The following is an 18,652-nucleotide window of genomic DNA, read 5'->3' on the forward strand; positions in this document are numbered from 1 at the left end:
TTTATGTGAGTGTGGATGGGCAAGCATGATAAGAATTACTACTCTATAGGGCTAGAGAGGAACAAATAAAACAGTGATTTATAAAATGCAGGAGGAATAAGATGCATGCCTTTGAAATTGAGCCTAAACAACAGCTCCTTGAGATTTTAATCTCTGAGGCAATGGTACTGTACATCTAAGAAACTTTCTCTGGTTTGGTCATTCTGTATGCATTTTCTGATTCTTAAGATCAGCTGGTCTTCTAGAGATAAAATTACCACTTAAATACTAAAAAATTTTATTCCTGAGGGAGCAACAAAAGCCACGAGAGCAATTTGAAGTCCAGTCTCTTTTTAAAAACACCCAGACAAAGCAAACTTTTTATAGCTAGCTGTATATTCTGCTGTTAAGGTTTAGTCTCCTGCCTCTCCCAGTTCACACCCAGAATATACTGTTTACCTGTGTATTAAATACTGAGGTACAAAAATAGGTGATGTACAAAACATGGAAGGCAAGAAAACTTCCTTAATGCTAAGACCTCTCTGCTTTCCTTCCTGGGTGCCTCTTGTATTCTCGCAGTTCTCTCTGTTCAGTTATTTACAGCACAAATGGATTGGGGCAGAGATTTGTGTTTTGGATAAAGTAGTTAACTCTGTCATTGGCTTTTCAATATAATAAAGAGTATTAGAAAGTTACTACTAGCATCATTTTAATTTCATAGGCAAAGAGGTGAAGATTTTTTTTATTTAATGCATTTATTTTCTTTCCCTGTTTCAGATAATTATAACTTAATATATTGATGTAAACTGTGTTCCCAAGCACTATTAAAAACACCTAGTCTATCTTGTGTCCTTTGTGCTGTACTTTAATGAATAGCTGTAATCCTTATTAGGGAAACTGACTGGAAATGACTTATCTTTCCATTGTTTCAAGGTGATTCTGCTAATGAGAATAATACTTGTTCTGCAGTGCAATTTAATATAGTATAGATATAGTATATCATCAAACAAGGACAAAACCAGTATTTCTTTATCTTGTGTTACTTATTTTGTGATTAGTCCAGGCTACATCATCTTGTAGGTTTTTCTGGCTACCAGGAATAATTGTTGTTAGTCTCCAAAAATCTAACCTTACTATTGGCCTTCCCTGTCTTCTTTCCCCTTCTTTCTTCTCTGATCTACCAAGAAAATAATTTGGTTTCTTTTTCCAGACACACAGATGTGCACCAGATGGTTACTGATAGTTTCAAGGTCCTGATGAGTTATTGGAATAATTAGTGTTGGTGTGAGGTTTGCCATCTAACTATAATACTGAACTGTCTACTCATCTCTTTCAAGCTTTTAAAATAAAAGGTTTATTTTATTAAGACTTTTGAAACAGCTCTACGAATGTCAGTGCAGATAATAATTGATACCCAGTTCATGGTCAGTAGTTCACTCAACTGTCTTTAATGTGTAAAATTCTTGATCTTCTAAAGGGGATCAAAAGCAATCTACATCTAGGTGATATAGTAATTTTATGGCAGAAGGAACAGTAAGATATCAATCAGAGCTTGATTTTAATGGTGAATTGGGAAATATTTATTTCTAAAATATTAACAAAAGGTGTTGAAAATGATAGAGAAATTGATACATAAATATGATTTATGGCTTGTGGAATTAAAAATATAGTCCACATTAGTTGAAAAAGGCCTTATCCCAAGGGTCTATAAGTCTTGCTCTTTTGTGCAAGTCTTTGTTGCCACAGCAGGTTTAATATGTTTGGATTTACAAAAATGAAAACAACTCTTAAGAAAATTTTGCTTCTGTATATGTTAATTCCAAATTTAGTTTGTGCTGTAATGGATATGCCTCCTAGATCTTGGTATACAGTACCTATTGTTTTGACAGCTAAATGAGATTAAAATAAGAAATAATTACTTCTCTTTGTCTTTGACATAAGAACAAATCAGTTCCTTCTATTTTTCAGTGTTCATCACTATTTTAATAGGTGTGTTACTTGTAACACAACTGTCTTTAGATGTAGCTGCAAGAGCTACATCATCACAGGGCCCTTGCCTGCATATTTTAGATCCTTTCCCCGGTATTTTGATCTTGTAAACAGTTTTGAAACAGGATTATTGTCATCCACCAAAAATACTGAATTTTTTGCAAGCAAAGCAGAGCAAGTAACTCCTATACAGAGAAATAATGTGTCAGCCTTTTAACGATAAGGAATTCAGTGGAATTGCCGGACACTAATAGCATGCATAAATATTTGCAGGATTGGAGCTTTATAAAATCCCAAGCAGAATTTGAGCTTCCTTTCCTTAAGATTCACTGATTAATCACTTCAGGCCTACCCTACACTGTTGTTTCCTTTCTGGTTCTGATCATTTAATCCATGTGTCTTTTAAGGCACATTTGATGAACAAATGGGAGAGCTGTGGAGGTATTGGAGCTCCCTAGAGTATATAATTCTTTACATGGACTCAGTCTGCTCTCTGACCAACTCTTTGTTTACTTAATAGCCATCTTTATCCAGCTGAAGGCCTGATGCATTCTTAACTCAGGTCTCCCTAGCCCTATAAAAAATGCAGCTTCATAACTTTTCATACAATGATGCTATTCTTTCTGGGTTTTAGACTGTGTTTTTGCAGAATTCACTTTGGTATCTGAGTGAGGCTTTTCTTGCAGTGAGTGGGAAAGGGTACAGTTCTCCAAATGGACATTTGCAGCTGCTAAGGACACAGGACTGACTTGCCCTGTGAATATGCCTTTCCCCCTCCATTGACTGGAAGGGGCTGAGAAGACCAGTCTTTTGAGGAAGGTCACTTTAAAAACTGCCTACATTTAGGCATTGTCAACACGACCTGCATGTAAGAGTTCTTTTGTTCTGTTCTGTTAGTACTGTGTAGTTCAAAAATGTTTTGGGATTGGGGTGTTCTTACCTTTTCCAGGTATGGGACATTGGAGGGCAGCCAAGGTTTCGAAGCATGTGGGAGCGTTATTGCAGAGGAGTCAATGCAGTTGTGTAAGTTTTCTCATCTATGCCCATAGAAAATGTATTTTAAAATATGTATTATTAATATAGATATGCTTTTCTTTCTGTCCATCTGCATCACATAAGAAGATGCAGCACAATAAAAGTAGTGTGTTTTACACATCCAGCAACTCAGGTATCTAAGTAATTACATGTTCCAGGCCACTTTTTCCCCACTGCCTGTATTTAATTGTGTATCTTCCTGTATTAATAAATGCAGGGCTTATACAACTCAGGGCTGTTTTAATGCTGTTATCAATGTGAACACATTTTTCACATTTCAGATGTTTTAATGCAACTTTCTGCAAGTAATAGACAATACCATAAATAACTATATTCCCATTGCAGTTACATGGTAGATGCAGCAGACTTAGAGAAAGTCGAAGCTTCAAAGAATGAGCTACACAGTTTGATAGATAAGCCACAATTGCATGGAATTCCAGTAAGTATTTTGATTATTATTCTTACCTGAATGTAGACAGTGTAGCCTAAATCCTCATGAATTTGTTCCTCTGGACTCTTGAAAATACTAGTTTTAATATGATGCAGCCTTGATACATTGAGCTCTCTTGCAAAAATTATTGTGACATTTTTTCAGAGTACTCAACATCTTATTAGTGCTTCAGTGTGTTTGTATGTTTTCTAGTCTAAAGGTCAGAATAGATTTGGAAAAAAATAATTTTCACATGTGGCATTATCAGACAGTAATTACTTCCAGTCAGTCCCCTTGTTGACTGGGTTTGAACCAGTGACCTAGATCTGTTTCTGTCAGTATCTTAAGGCATGTGAGATTTGTCTTTCTGAAGGCTGTCAGAACACTAACATCAAGTAGTGTCCTCTGCTTCCAGAGATTGTGGAGGAGCTTGACTTTTTCTGTGTCCTGACTTTTTCTCGACTTTTTAGTTTTTCAAACTAAACTGTATGGAAAAAACATAAATACACATCTGTTCTCCAGTAGGAAGTGTCAAAGAACAGTATATTCTGCTGAAAATCTAGCGCAGAATTATGGAGTAGGAGACTAATGTTGTTTAATTAAATGTAATCTGCCAATTTAGAGCTAGCAGGAATCAATCGAGTTAGCATTGATCTTTGATGCTGAGATCACCAAGCAAGAGTATGTATCTTTGATCACAAGAAAGAAAACAATGATACATACAAACTAGGAGGAAGTTACTCACAACTTGATGGCTCTTGCTTGGCCCCTTTTTTATAAGCAGATATTTGGACGTTTGGCCAGTGTAAGTGATCAAAGTCATCTGAGGATGAGTAGACAGACAGCCAACATGAAATCATTGTGAGAATAAAGTTCTCAGAGATGCATTCTCGAAGGAAAATTTTTCAAGTGACTCTCCTTTTTTATAAGGTTTGCTGTTGTATTTTTTTGTTAAGTACATGTTGAACAAATCCTATGGAAATCTACAGTCACACTATTCACAGCAAGTGATATTGTCTGTCCTTTGTACTGTCTTCATATCCTGTTTTACTTTGCACTTTTCCTTCCTGAAATGATAGGTCGCTCATATCTTCAGAAGTATTTAATTGAGTTCCTTTCCTTTTATATGTTATAATATCACATTCCAATTGCTCAGCCTGACCAGCAGAGTAATTTCCAAGGTGCAGTAATGTATTTTTTACTTATTTTTATTTCATAGGTAGTAACTACTATTGATCTTCCTTCAATTTATTGTACTCAGGCTTTGGTATTATAGATTTTAAGGTAGCTTTATTAATCTGAGACTGCAAGTAATGAGTTTTAATGTGTTCCAGAGTCACGGGAAATAATGGGACAATCTTGACTCAGAATTGTAGTGCATCTGGAAAACAATAATGCAGTCATAATTAGAAAAACCTTCCATTGCTTACTTTATGTTAGAATGTGCTCAACCCATTCATCTCAATTTACACTTTAAGCCTTAAGTATTGCGTAGGAACTCTTAAGTTCCAGCATCTATTCATTAAATTTTCTGCATTTCTCAGACTTAATTCCTAATGGCTGCCCTTCTGATTTCCACCAGGGATGTTCAAAGGCGAGGGAGAGGAATCAACCATTTGGCTGGTGGTTGGGTGATATATGTTTTGGATGCCTGGCTGTTTAGTATGTCAACGTTAAGAAGCAGGGAAGCAAAACTGTAGAGAGAAGCATGTCTGGATCTTGAGGACTGAGCCTCTACTTCTGGGGCCTACTTTTGATTAACGTTAGTCTGGTCCTATGAATTGAATGTCTGTTGGTGACTTTAGGGCACCTGGTGCATGCTGTCCTCTAGGTTTAGTTGCATGAAAAAGGAATCCACTTAGTGCAGTCTGACACCATCCCATAATGCCATCCGGAATGGAGAGATTCACTTCCAGAGGAGACTTCTGATACTGATACACTCAGAAATAATTTGATCCAGTTTTCAGAGGGTGTGCATCCAGCATCTGACCCTAGGTAGGAGTGGAATTTCATCATTGGTCATTTTGAATATGTCTGCTATTGCATTCTGAATACTTGTTTGCAAGATCCAAAATAATGCCAACAAATGGTTAAAGACAAAAATAAACTTTTATTGCTACTGGATTTAACATGAATATGAATCATTTCTTTCAGGTGTTAGTCCTTGGAAATAAAAGAGACCTCCCAGGTGCACTGGATGAAAAACAGTTAATTGAGAAATTGTAAGTAGCTGGCCTGTGTAAAAAGCTGAAACACTGTAAAAATCGATATGTAAGAGAAAATCGTTGGTAGCCTATGGCAATAACCAGCTATAACAGATTCCATTTTACATTCTCAGATACTCCACTTCAAGCTATGCTGACAGTTGAAATAGTAATCTAGGCTGATAACTGACTGCAGTAGATTTGAATTTCTCTTGATTATTATTTCAGTTGTATAAAGTTGTTTCAGATAATCCTGTTTTCCCATCAATGAAGATCCAACTACTATAGACAGCAATAGGCTCACTTACATATTTCAGAATACATTGTAGTGGCAGTTAAATGCTCGAATGATATTAGAACAGAACCATTTCAAACTACTGTCTGTAAATTTAAGCAATTCAGATATTTTTGGCATATATCCAAAGCATATATTTATAGGTTACTGAAACTAACTTAAGTTGATGCATTGTGAGGGTAGTTGTAAAGAAAATACACAATTTTGTAAAAATGGCCAGTATAGCAATAATTTTGCAGAATAGGATTCTTTGTCGCAAATCACATAATTTTAATCAGTAGGAGGTGCAAGTGAAGTGAAGTGAGGTTTCAGTGTAGAAGGATGGTCCAAAGGCTAAGCATTTAAACCGGGACTTAGGAAACACAGAATTGCAGAACGGCTAAAGTTGGAAGGGACCTGTGGAGGTCATCTTGTCACCCACCTGCTCAAGCAGAACCACCTAGAGTTCATTGCCCTGGATCATGTCCAGACGACTTTTGAGTATTTCCTAGGATGGAGACTCTGCAATCACTCTGGGCAACCTGTGCTAGTGCTCAGTCACCCTCAGAGCTAAAAGGTGTTTCTTTATGTCCAGAGGGGGCCTCCTAGGTTTCAGTTTGTGCCCATTGCCTCTTGTCCTGTCACTGGGCTCCATCTTCTTTACAGCCTCCCTTCAGATATTTGTACACATTAATAACATCCCCCCTGAGCCTTTTCTTCTCTAGGCTAAACAGTCCCAGCGCTTTCAGTCTTTCCTAATATGTGAGATTTTCCAGTCCCCTAATCATTTTAGTGGCTCTTCACTGGACTCTCTCCAGTAGCTCCACATCCCTCTTGTACTAGGAGCCCAGAAGTGGACACAGCACTCCAGGTATGGCCTCACCAGGGCTGAGTAGAGGGGAAGGATCACCTCCCTCAACTGGCTGGCAACACTCCTTCTAATGCAGACCAGGATACCATTAGCCTTTTTTGCCACACTGCTAGATCATGTTCAACTTGGTGTCCACGAGGACCCCCAGGTCCTTTTCTGCAAAGCTGCTTCCCCAGACCGTCAGCCCCCAGCATGTACTGGTGTTCCTCCCAGGCAGGCCTTTGCATTTGCCTGTGTTGAACTGGATGAGGTTCCTGTCAAGCCATTTCTACAGCCTGTGGAGGTCCCTCTGGATGGCAGCGCAGCCTCTGGTCTATCAGCCACTCCTCCCAGTTTTATGTCATCAGCAAACATGCTGAGGGTACGGTCTGCCCCATCATCCAGATCATTATGAAGATATTGATATATTCATTAGAAATACCTTTATACTGGTCTTCATTCATGATGAAGATGTTGAACAGGATTGGACCCAGTATTGATCCCTGGGATACACTGCTAGTTACTGGCCTCCAACTGGCCTTCGTGCCACTGATCACCACCCTCTGGGACTGACCGTTCAACCAGTTTTCAATCCACATCACTGCTCATCCAACCCATATTTCCTCAACTTATCTATGAGGATATTATGGGAGACAGTGTCAAAAACCTCACTGAAGTCAAGGTACACAATATCCACTGCTCTCCTCTCATCTACCAAGCTGTAGATTTCGTTGTAGAAGGTTATTGAGTTGGTCAAGCATGATTTCCCCTTTGTGAATCCATGCTGACTACTGATCACCTTCTTGTCCGTCACATGCATAGAAATGGTTTCCAGGATTGGTTTCGCTATCACCTTCCCAGGGGCCAGGGTGAGGCCCTGGGTTTTTATTCCTGTTCTTTCTGAAGATAGGAGTGATGTTTGCTTTCCTCCACTCTTCAGGCCATGATCGTTCTCCCAATGACCATGATCGTTCAAAGGTTATCAAGAGTGGTCTCACAATGACATCAGCCAGCTCCCTCATCACTTGTAGGTGCATCCCATCAGCACCCATGAAATTCTCTATGTCCAGTTTGCTTATGTATCCCTGACCTGATCCTCTTCCCTCAAAGGTGCCACTTCCTTGCTCAAGACTTTACCCCTGGTCTCTGGGGCCTGGGATTCCTGAAGGCTAACCTTGCTAGTGAAGATGGAGGCAAAGGCAGCATTCAGTACATCTGCCTCTTCCATGTGTATGGAAATGTCCTCTGTAACCAGGTCCTCCATCTCATTGAGCAGTGGGCCCCCATTTTCCCTTGTCTTCCATTTGTCACGTATTTATAGAAGCCCCTCTTGTTGCCTTTGACATCCCTCAAGAGATCCAATTTTAGTTGGGCTTTGGCTGTCCTACCTGTGTCTCTGCATGCTTGGACAGTGTTTCTGTACAACTCCCAGGTTACCTGTCCCTGCTTCTACCTTCTGTATGCTTCCTTTTTCAGACTGGGTTTTATCAGGAGCTTGTCATTCATCCACTTATGCCTCCTGGCTTTTTTTCCAGACTCGTTAGGATGGGCTGCTCTTGAGCTTGGAGATGATCTTTGATTATTAACTAGCTTTCTTGGGCCCTTCTTTGCTACAGAGCCTTATCCCATGGTACTCTCCCTTCAGATCCCTGAAGGAAGCCCTGCTCTCCTGAAGTCCAGGGAGGTCACTATTTAGTTCCCTTCTTTATATTAGAGTCTCTTATGTGACCTCAGGACTCTTTCCTTCTCGTTGCCTCCTCTCCCCATCTGCTCCAGGAATGTAATCTGTCTCCCGCATGTCTGTGTCACTTGTGTGAGGATGAATAAATGAAAAAACAAAGTGCTCAGAAACTCTGAGGGGGATAGGAAAATTCCCAGAAAGAAACAGAAGTTAATTAAGAATCAGTTTCTTCCTAAATGTAGAGGTGTCCTTTCAGTAGGAATGAGATCTGGTATATTTAAGTATGATATAGTAAAAATCCTGAAGATTAATGCTGTGATCATTTGAATACTGTTATTTGATTATAAGAATTCCAAGTGAATTCTAAGTGAAAAGAGTAAAAGGTGAATGCTAAGACATGGTAATGTTACTTGGTTGCCACTACAAAATGTTATTTTCAGCTCATGGATTTCTTTGGTCTTATTATTCACTATTACACATTACTATGACTTAATGAGAAATTCTAATTTTTGTGAAATGGCTTTATAATCCTTATAGTTTAAGAAACGTGGGGTTTTTTTGTGTGCAGTAGAAAGCATATTTAAAAAATTCAATATCTGAGGATAGAATTGAACCCACTGAGTAAAAAGCAGAGAAGATGTAATTTAATGGAAATTTCTGTTGTCAGTTTTTGGGGAGTTGTAACACTACTTTTTTGTTTGTTTGTTTTCTGTAGAAACCTTTCGGCTATTCAAGACAGAGAAATCTGTTGCTATTCTATTTCTTGTAAAGAGAAGGATAACATCGGTAAGCTGCTTTTTCTTACAGCATCATCAATGTATACTTCGTACTTTAGATCAGATGTTAAAAATTTTAATGAGGTTTGAATATCTAACTCTAACATATAACTGGAAATCTCAATTTACGTTGAAAGTTTTTGTTGCAAATATTGCATGCAATAATATTTGTTTTAATATAGAATTATAGGTAATTTAAAAGTCACTTGTAGAATTATTTAGTTCCATGAGAAGTTAAGTAATTAATTCTTTGGGGCCTTGGAAAAGCATATTTAAAACCTAAAATAAAGGAATCCCTCACAAAAACTGTGTTACTTCTGAAAAAAATAGTAACTGAATAGGAAGGCCTTCCATTATTAGGTGATACTTAAAAAATTTTGCTAAGTGTTTTGCTGGAGATGCGGGAGATACTGGAGATGCACAGAGTGTATCCTGAAGTCAGTGAGGACCTATGGAATTGTCTGCCATCTGTCTTTGCTTTTTGCCCTTTCCTCTCTGTCCCCTCTTTCTTTCACTTTCCCGTCCCTTTCCTCTAACATGTTCTCCCCTTCCATTCCCTCCACAGGGCAGGAGAAAGGGGTAATGCACAGGCTGAGCCAGCAGCAGCAGTTGCCTGGGGACATGCTGCCTCTGTGCCACCCTTCTTCCCTGCACACTGCTAAGACAAGGGGTGCTGAATAGGAGGGGTACAGCCTGGGTAGATATTTATAGCTGCTTCTTGAGGAAGTCAGACTCCTTAGAAGAGCTAGACAGCTCTGTAGGGCTCAGCTGAATGAGAGACAGTGTGAGGGGATGGGAGGAAAGCCAGTTTCTCCCAGCAGCAGGGGAAATTTCCATCCCAGGCTGAGAGAACCAGGTAAGAGAGGTGGTGAGGAGACTATACCGTTACACCTGGGCTTCAGGAGGCTGGAGGAGATGTCAGCTGTGTGCAGGGATGTGTTAGGCAGTGAGGGCTTCTCTTAGAAATGGTGTACAGCATTTGGGTATGTTGCTTTGAAGGAGGCCAGACCTAAGTTTGCTGCAGCTTGGAGTGCAGCAATTATTTCTGAGTGAGGGAAATACTGGGGAAGATCAGACTGGGGTATAAGGACTGAGGAAGACAACATAGTCAGGATAATCTGTGTAGGTGAAGGGCAGTGAAGGTGATTGAGGTTTTAGAAATGCAGTGCTTGATTCTCATCAAATCGGCAGTGGAGCATCTCAAAAGTGATGTTATAACTAGAAACTGGTAAAACCAGCTTAATTTCTGGAAGAATCCTGGAGAAAGTAGGTTTTGATCCTGGTTCATTTGTGTGGATGGCCTGGAGGAAAAAGGCATGCAGAAAAAGCATGCTAAAATTTGCAAATGGGAAAATAATGAAAAGAATGATCACTAATGCAGAACCATGTAGATCACTTGCCTTGTAGAAGTCCTGGGAGTAGTGATGAAAAAGACTCAAATCCTAACTTGAGAATCAGTCAAGTATCTTCCAGTGTAACATTGTGCCTAGAAAGGGTAACCTGGTTCCTGAATGTTTGCCCAAAGAAATAACAAATGGGAGCAGACTGTGTATATCACATGTGTTTGGCACTGTGTGGGCATTACTAGAGCACTGTGTGCCATATTTTGAGGAGGACCTTGAGAAACTAAAAAGAAGTTGGGCAAGAACCTAGGGAGATCAAAGGACTGGAAAATATAATTTATAATGAAAAACTATAATGAAAATATATTTAGCTTATTAAAGTGATGAAACTACTAGGCTGTTAAGGAGAAGACTGGGAGCTGTCTTCTTTGCATTTTTGATTGATGTCAATGCAGTTGAACGAAATGATAGTCATTTTTCAGTGCAAACCACAGCCCAGCTAACTGGTCTCACCAGGAGGTGTAGGTGTAAGGTTGTCAGTTTCTGTGTCTTGAGAAACTGTGGAAGATTAGCATATAGTTATTAGCTTTGCTTTAGATGCCGTGGAATGCTTTTGTCTGCATCCTACTTTTGTCTCAGTGCCTTAGCTGGGCTGCCAAGATACTCATCGAAGTGCCGTCTTGAACTTAGGATAAATGTGGCAACAAATTTAAATTTGAGGGCTAGAGCTATTGCTGCCCCCTGACAACCTTCCTACCTCCCTGACAGATGTTACTGGCTTGAGGCAAAAGCATCTAATCTGCTCATGAATCAGTTTGTGAAGTGCTGCAGTTTTCAGCCCAATGCATTAGATTGTATCAGGAGGGGTACCAATTACAGCTACCAAATTTTAGTCTAGTGTTGCATGTCTTTCAGAGACCTTGGACTCCCTACAACCTACCTAAACAGCTGCTTAATGCTTTGTCAGATGTTTGTCCTTCTTTTTCCTTCTGGTCAGTATTTCTGCCTTTGTTCTCACACTGCATTTGATTCCAGTCTGGATTTTACAGTTCATTTTATGGTCATCTTAAATCATTGCTCTTCCAACAGTTCTTCATCTGTGGCTTAGAGAATTTGATGTCAGTCATCATATTTCAAGGATACAAAATGCACATAATTTAAAAACAACAAAAAACAACAGGAAAAAAAGCCCGCTTGGAGTCTCAAGTACTGAATTTTTAATTAGGTGTGAGAACCTGTGGTTTCTGGGTTGTGTTTGTTTGAGGGTTTTTATTTGTATTAACCTGCTGGTCTGTTGTCCCTTTACACTCTGCAAATAGCCTGTTCAGTTTTTAATTTTGTTTTATCTATCCTGGCAGACATAACACTACAATGGCTTATTCAGCACTCCAAATCAAGACACTGTTGAAGAAAACTTTTGCTGAAGATAACTCTTTCCCAATCACTTTGACTCCTATCAGCTATACACAAGTGAAAAGATAAAGAATGCAGCGGCATACTACCAGGACTCACTTTGATTGTATTTGTTAACAGAAGTAAAACTAAGTTATAGCTTGTCCCTCTATCTTGGTTCTTTTTTTAAAAATTCAGATACTTGTCTGCCTAGGTGAAATTCCTGAATGCCTTAATACAAGACTGAAAGAAATCAATACTTTTTTTGGGGCTGAAATGTTTGAGTTTATGCATGTGAATTGTCAAATACTTAGTACTTTTTTTTTTTCTAATTTGAAACTGAATAAACTGCACAGTGGAAATGGATATGACTGGTTTTTTTGCACGTATCATATAATTTTTCATACAGAATGTTTTCCCTGTAAACACCAATAGTTAATTATCAATAGTAAATTAAAACCATAATTATAAAAGCATCTTGTTTGAACAAAATGCTGTTAACCACAACACTTTCAAATATTCTGGTTGGTGAGAAGTTATTTCCAAAGTCATGTATCTGTAGTTACCTAGTATTTCTAGTCACTAATGTAAATAATTTATATGAATATTCTTTGGGAATTCAAAAATAAATTCTAGACAATCCTGTCCTTCTCTGTTGGGAGAGGAAAGAGTCTGGAATTGTAGTGGATGTTTTTCTCTCTTAAACAGAGAGGGAAATACAGAGAGAGAGCAGGTGAGAACATGTGCATCCTTTCTGACATTATTACCCCCAAAATTCATGGATTTCCTAAGTATTTTTGTGAATGAAATAATTTTCATGGTGCTTCTGGACTACTTCTATTCCTGAACCTTCAGAATTTTTGAGTGTGCAGCCTAATATAGCTGAACTCTGAAGTAGGATTAATTCTTTTGAAACAGATTAAAGGAGCAATTCACTTTTTAAATTTTGATGCATTGCTAACATCTTACAGATAGCTGCTTCCAAGTGCTTCACTTAGAAACACTCTGATGGGAATTCTTCTGAGAGTTTGGAAATTCTATTAAATATCAAAAGTTCATGTCAAGAAATAGTAGAGAGACTTAAAACTTATGCAGAATAGATGCTTAGTGGCCAAGTGTTTCAAGGACGTTTGCAGATCTAGGAGGGAGAAGTTCTGGGATGCTGGTCTAAAGCTATGGTAAATGAACTGATTGCTATAGTATTAAGAAAGTTATAAGTAGTTTATGCAGTTCTAGCAACTAAGTGTGTGAACTATAAAGATAGCAACATTTTTTGTCAAGTCTGAGGATGCTTTTCGGCTAGTGGCTCTGGTAAGCTGCTTAAAACATGCTGAACAGACACAGTAAAATCTTTCTCAAGTGTCACGGGAATGCTACTACAAGGATGATAGTCTCAGGTCATAGCACTTATTCATAAGTGTTTTCAGTATCACCTACAGAAGTCAAGCTAGAGGGGCTAATTTTTCTGTGGGTACATGAAAATAATCTGATTGTGTTAAGTGCTGAGTGCTCAGTAAATAAGTAAATAGTGGATGTTCCTGAATTGAGATGTTGGAAATGTTCTTCCAAAATCTGACACTTAATCCATCTAGTGACATTTTTTTATGCGGAAAAAACAGTATTAGATGGCTAAGGTGATGAATTTTGAACACTGTTCTTGCTCACTTCTGAAGTAGTAAAGCCATTGTAAAAGCTACTGGAATTGCAATCGTTATGCATACAACACAAGAGAGGAGCCACTTCTGTACCAGTGGTCTCAATGTCCTTCCTGCAGTTGTACTTTTTGACAGTAGGGCCTCAATCCTTCCAACCTACTATCATGGCATGCACGGTCATGCTTCTGACATAGGAGCTCCATATTAAATCTTACTTCATCACTCCTAACCTGGACCTCTCCTGCACCTTTGCTGCAGGCAGTTTGTGGGGGTGGATGCAGCCTCTTTGCAGGCTGACTGGGAGACAGCCAGAAAAGTTAACTTCATATATGTGGTATACACATCACCAAATACCAATGCAAGCTAAAGACAACCTGTGGAGGGAGGAGGTTAGGTTCCAGGTTGGCTGAATGAATCTATGTGAATAAGAGATGAGAATGAGCAATTTTGTTATTAAAATTATTCCATTATACAGCATATTCTGCTTTTTCTCCTTGTTTCTCCTACTATGTGACCTTGTATCCAAACCTAAGGCAAATCAGCACAGGCATTGGCCTCACTGTTCCCATTTGAAACAGCCTGTTTTTCAACAGCTTGCCTTCAAGTAATTTTTCAAAACAGGCTTAGCTGAAGATGAGTGTTTACTGTCACACTCAATAGCTTTGTGGGAAAGATGAATTGTAGCTGACTGACAACTCCAACGTCCTATTTCTGAGACTCCATATGGCCATAAGCATTACAGAAGCCTTGTCCTCTGGAGACAGTATTGCAGCAACGTTATTTGGAGAGGACACAGATTTTCTCTGCAGAGGAGCCTCTTGTGCAGGGAGCGTCCCCTTGCTCAGACAGCAATATATAGTGCAGTGCCTTGCATGGATTCACATTAGATGTGTTTCAGAAGCAGGGAGGGCATGGAGATAAGTGGAGTGACCACACTGGGATTGTTTTCTTCTTCTCAGGACCCCTGAGAAGCTGACTGCAGGACAGAGCAGCAAAGGCTGCTGTTGTGCTCTGGCTTTGCTGGGAGGTGGCAAGTGCAATGGTGTGCTCAGCCGCCCTGATCCCGAGGCACCTGTGATGGTGGTAATCTGGCCTATGTGCACCACATCCTCCTGGCTATGGGAAGACAGCAGTGTTGGGGCACGTGGACAGTGGAGGAACTAGAACTCTAAGACTAACCTTCAGTTTAGGCACAGCTTGTAACCCCAGACTCTCCAACGTCAAGAGGCATAAAATAGCATGAGTGCAACAGTGATACAGATATGTTTCCCTTCCCTTTTTTCCTTCTCCAAGCATAGGAACAGCTTAGCTGTCACCCAGGGCTATACAGAACCACCAGGTGCCAACCATCTGTTTTACTTCCAGCGTAATTTATTTATTAATTTTTTTTCTGCTAGCAATTTAATTTTCCCCATATTTCTTTTCCATTTGCATTATGTATTGTAAAAAGCAATCACAAACATAAGAGTTTAGTTAAATTATATAAAAGAACCCAAATCAAAGTCAAGGTTTTTATCAAATGCACTATAAAACTTTCTACATTTATTGCAGAGAGCAGTGACACATACATAATTTTTTCCTGAATAAGCTATTTTGTAAAATGCTGGTACTTCAGTCACCTGTGCAGCATACTAAATGGAATGCCTCTGTTCCATGCTTTAGGACAGGGTGTACATACCGGCTGTCATGGGACTTTTGAGTAGACTGATGGAACATATACAAGAATTGTGTATAGTGACTCCAAAATTTTAAAGCTTGTGAAACAGAACAGATTGTACCCTTGGCTGGCGTCTCCAGCAAGGTTCATCTACCTCTTGCTATGACCCAGTCTGTTTTGTAGCATGCACACTGTGATCCTGCAAGGGCCTGCCTAACAAACTCTGCCTAGCTCAGGCCATAAAGTAGTGGCTTAAAAGCATGTGAGGAAAGTGGGATATGGGTGAAGGGCTGGGTTTTGGCTGTTAGTTTTCTGCACCATGGTTTCCAGGCCAGTCCATGCCTTGGAGTAAATATGTGGCAGTCTATACAGTATGTCTGTGCAGCACTTCTTCCATGAATTTGTCTTACTCAAATGCCTTCAAAAGAGCAAGACACATTTATATTTTTCCCTTCAAAGATCCTGGGGTACACTGACAGGAGACGTGGTATCTCTCCATTACATTTTTGTGCTTGGGACCTAAGACACTGACACACTCTCTTACAGGGAGTGCCTGCAAACCTGGCCTAGAGCCAGAGGTCATGGGTGTAGAGTGTTGCAGGACAGGCTGTTGAAAGCAAAGAAGTATGAGGAGAGATGTCTTTACATCCTCCTTACTTACGGGGAAGGATAGTTTTAAGATCTGTGGGGCAATGAATGAGAACAACATCATATGTCATCAAATGTGATATGATCAAATTTTGTCCCTGACAAGAGGTGGTGTTGCATTATGGTCCAAATCAAATGATTCACGTCATCATGCAGTCAGGCTGGATGCATAGACTGACCATCATTGGTAAACAAGAAGAAAACAGTATTCCAGATTCTTGGAAGCTTTGGTCATCTGAAAGCCATCAGGTCATGGGACAGGGTAGAAAAACTTTCTTCCTCCACTGTAGAAGACACTGAAAGGGGACATCTGTGAGGAGTCACACACTGCTTCCTCAGCACAGACACAAAGTCTCCATGAAAGATGAAGCTTCTCATGGACTCCATGTCAAGTCTGGACAGACTGGATGCTGTCCTGTTTTCAGCTTTCAACAGAAGCCTTTCCAGATTACTTGTGACCTACTGGCAATGGTGTTACCCTCAAAAATACTGAGCTCTGCCTTTCTTGATTAGCCCCCTGCCAAGACAGCCATCTTCTCTTGCAACTCAGGCAAGTGACCTCATATTTGTTCATTCTGACTTTAACCCTTGTTCAGGAGCTGTTTGCAGCACTAGCAGGATCTAGCACATTTCACATGTGAGAGCCAGATTCAGACTTAGTCAATTCCAAGGTAGGTCTGGGAAGGTCTTGGACTCATTTTGGTGTGGTTTTTGCGCAAAATGAACAGTCTGTTCTGTTGTTCTCATTCTCTCTGCACTTAACTATTTCCTGGCAAAATGAGCATAGTGCACAGAGTCTTCTCAGCACTAACGTCTCCTTGAAAGAAAACATCATGTCCCACTTCTTTAAGGCCCTCAGTTCTGCGAAGACTATTGATGTACTTCATGACATGGCCTGCAGCAATTTAGCTCTCTTCCAGAACGTGAGCATTATGCTGGAAAGGTCATTACATGAGTATTTTGCAGATACATCTACCATAGAAGAATGTGAAGATTGGGCAGGCGACAGATCTGTTTTAGTAGCACTATTTTGTCACAGCAATCTCAGAATGGGTAAGCAAGAGAAACACAGCTGACCCATGGCATGAACTGATGATTATGGATGTTCTCAGCCTGAATACAGAGCACTTCTTTGTCTCCTTTGCCTTGGTCAGCATGATCAGTTGAACAAGAAGATGCATTTCAAGAGCTATTCATGCAGTATGAGCATTTTCAAGCTGAGTAGCCAAATGTTTCTTAGAAAGTGGACTTTCTGTGGAGGAAGACTCTCATAAATCAGCCTGGGATAAGCCAGGGGGGAGGTAGGTGCAAGGCAGCAGGTAGAATGTTTGAGGTGAAGAGGTGTCTTATGCTGGCTCCCATCCCTTGAGTTCCTCTAAAAGGGACATAAAGCCATCCACTGATGACCTGAACTGTTCTGCCCTCTCTTTCTGATGTGGTCTGAAACTGGACTGGAAACAGAGCACTTCTGTGGGGGTTGTTCATGGTCATGGTCTTTGTAGCCAGTGCCCAGCATGTCAGCAACTTTGGCCTGGAGGAGAACAGTGGGAGCAGGGTGGGAAGAACAGACTGAGAGCTGGGGCAAAGCCAAGCAGCAGGCAATAGCAGCTCCTGTGTGCTGCATACAGTGTCCAAACCCACCACTTTTCTTAGCCTTTTCTTTACCTGTGTGATTGTGTCTTCTGTGCCAACTGGCTCTGGCAAATGCTGCCTCTCTTGCCTTTCCAGTTGTGCCTGCTGAGCAGGTGTCTTCTGGTCAGTGGGAAAGGGAAGGAGGCTGATGCCACCACAGCCATATGGCAGCTAAGAGGACTGGGGCCAGCTGGCCCTTCAAGGCTGTGGTGGTTTAGCCTGGCCACTACCCCTCCCCCACAAAGGGAGTGAAATACAAAGCCCCAAGACTGAAATAAGGAAAGGTTTAATACAGTAATGCAATAGCAGCACAACAAACAACAACAATAACAGTAATAGTGATAGCAATGAACAGAGCAAAATAGCTACCAAATACAGCAGTGAGAGGAGCAGATGTACAAAACCACGCGTGCACCGCGCTCCCGCGCCAGGAAATGTGACGTGCCCAGGATGTGACGTCCGCATGGTATCTGAATAACCAGGTTAGAGCTCCCCCCCCAACTGCTGGGGAAACAACCCTATCCTGGTTAAACCAGGACAAAGGCTTAAGGCTTGCTGAGACTTGCAGGCCTGCTGGCTTGAAAAGGCAAAAGGTCAGGAGATGCGGAGCTCACGGCAGCCATCTGTGGGTCTCTGCTCTTCACTTGGGAGGGAAAAAGGGAGCAGGATGAGGAAGGCTATTGCCCTGATATATAGTCTCCCCTGGGGTGAGACGGGTACCAGGCTCTTCATGGCATGGTTTGGTAATCTTGCAGGTGCCTGTTGCTGGCATGGGAGCATGCTCAAGCTGGTGAAGGAAAGGTCTGGGACCACTGCTTGTGTCTGAGAGATTTTGCAGAAGCACAGATTTTAAGGGGGTGGTCAAACAGTCCTGTGGTATCCAGTGGTACAGGCTTTTCCCTGCTGCTGTTGGTTGTGGTCTATGCCCTTGGCCCCTCCAGAGGCGGCTGTGTCAGCATAAGCGTTATAATTTGCATTGAAAAAATCAGAAGCGTTAACTGCCTCTGCATAGATTTTCTCGGTGGCTCTCCAAGGCCATGATAGCGTAGACAGGGTATGAGACCTTGTATCAATTCAAATATTTCTTCAGGCACCTAAGCCTTCATT

The 18,652-nt window shown here is 40.6% G+C and overlaps 1 protein-coding gene across 2 annotated transcripts in view; it reads left to right on the top strand.

Moving 5' to 3' along the window:
- The window catches only part of LOC141923843 (ADP-ribosylation factor-like protein 8B), a 31,782-nt gene extending 19,463 nt beyond the window's left edge, over positions 1-12,319 (top strand). Inside the window, exons 3-7 of one of the 2 annotated variants that reach the window (XM_074825482.1) lie at positions 2,918-2,991; positions 3,349-3,442; positions 5,588-5,655; positions 9,158-9,228; positions 11,920-12,319. In XM_074825482.1, coding sequence (XP_074681583.1) covers positions 2,918-2,991; positions 3,349-3,442; positions 5,588-5,655; positions 9,158-9,228; positions 11,920-11,969 — 357 coding nt within the window. In that variant the 3' untranslated portion in view covers positions 11,970-12,319. The remainder of the gene's footprint in view (positions 1-2,917; positions 2,992-3,348; positions 3,443-5,587; positions 5,656-9,157; positions 9,229-11,919) is intronic. The other variant, XM_074825483.1, reaches the window with a different exon arrangement.
- Positions 12,320-18,652: the final 6,333 nt, after the last annotated feature.

The sequence above is a fragment of the Strix aluco genome, chromosome 5 (genome assembly GCF_031877795.1).
Source record: "Strix aluco isolate bStrAlu1 chromosome 5, bStrAlu1.hap1, whole genome shotgun sequence".
Taxonomy (NCBI): domain Eukaryota; kingdom Metazoa; phylum Chordata; class Aves; order Strigiformes; family Strigidae; genus Strix; species Strix aluco.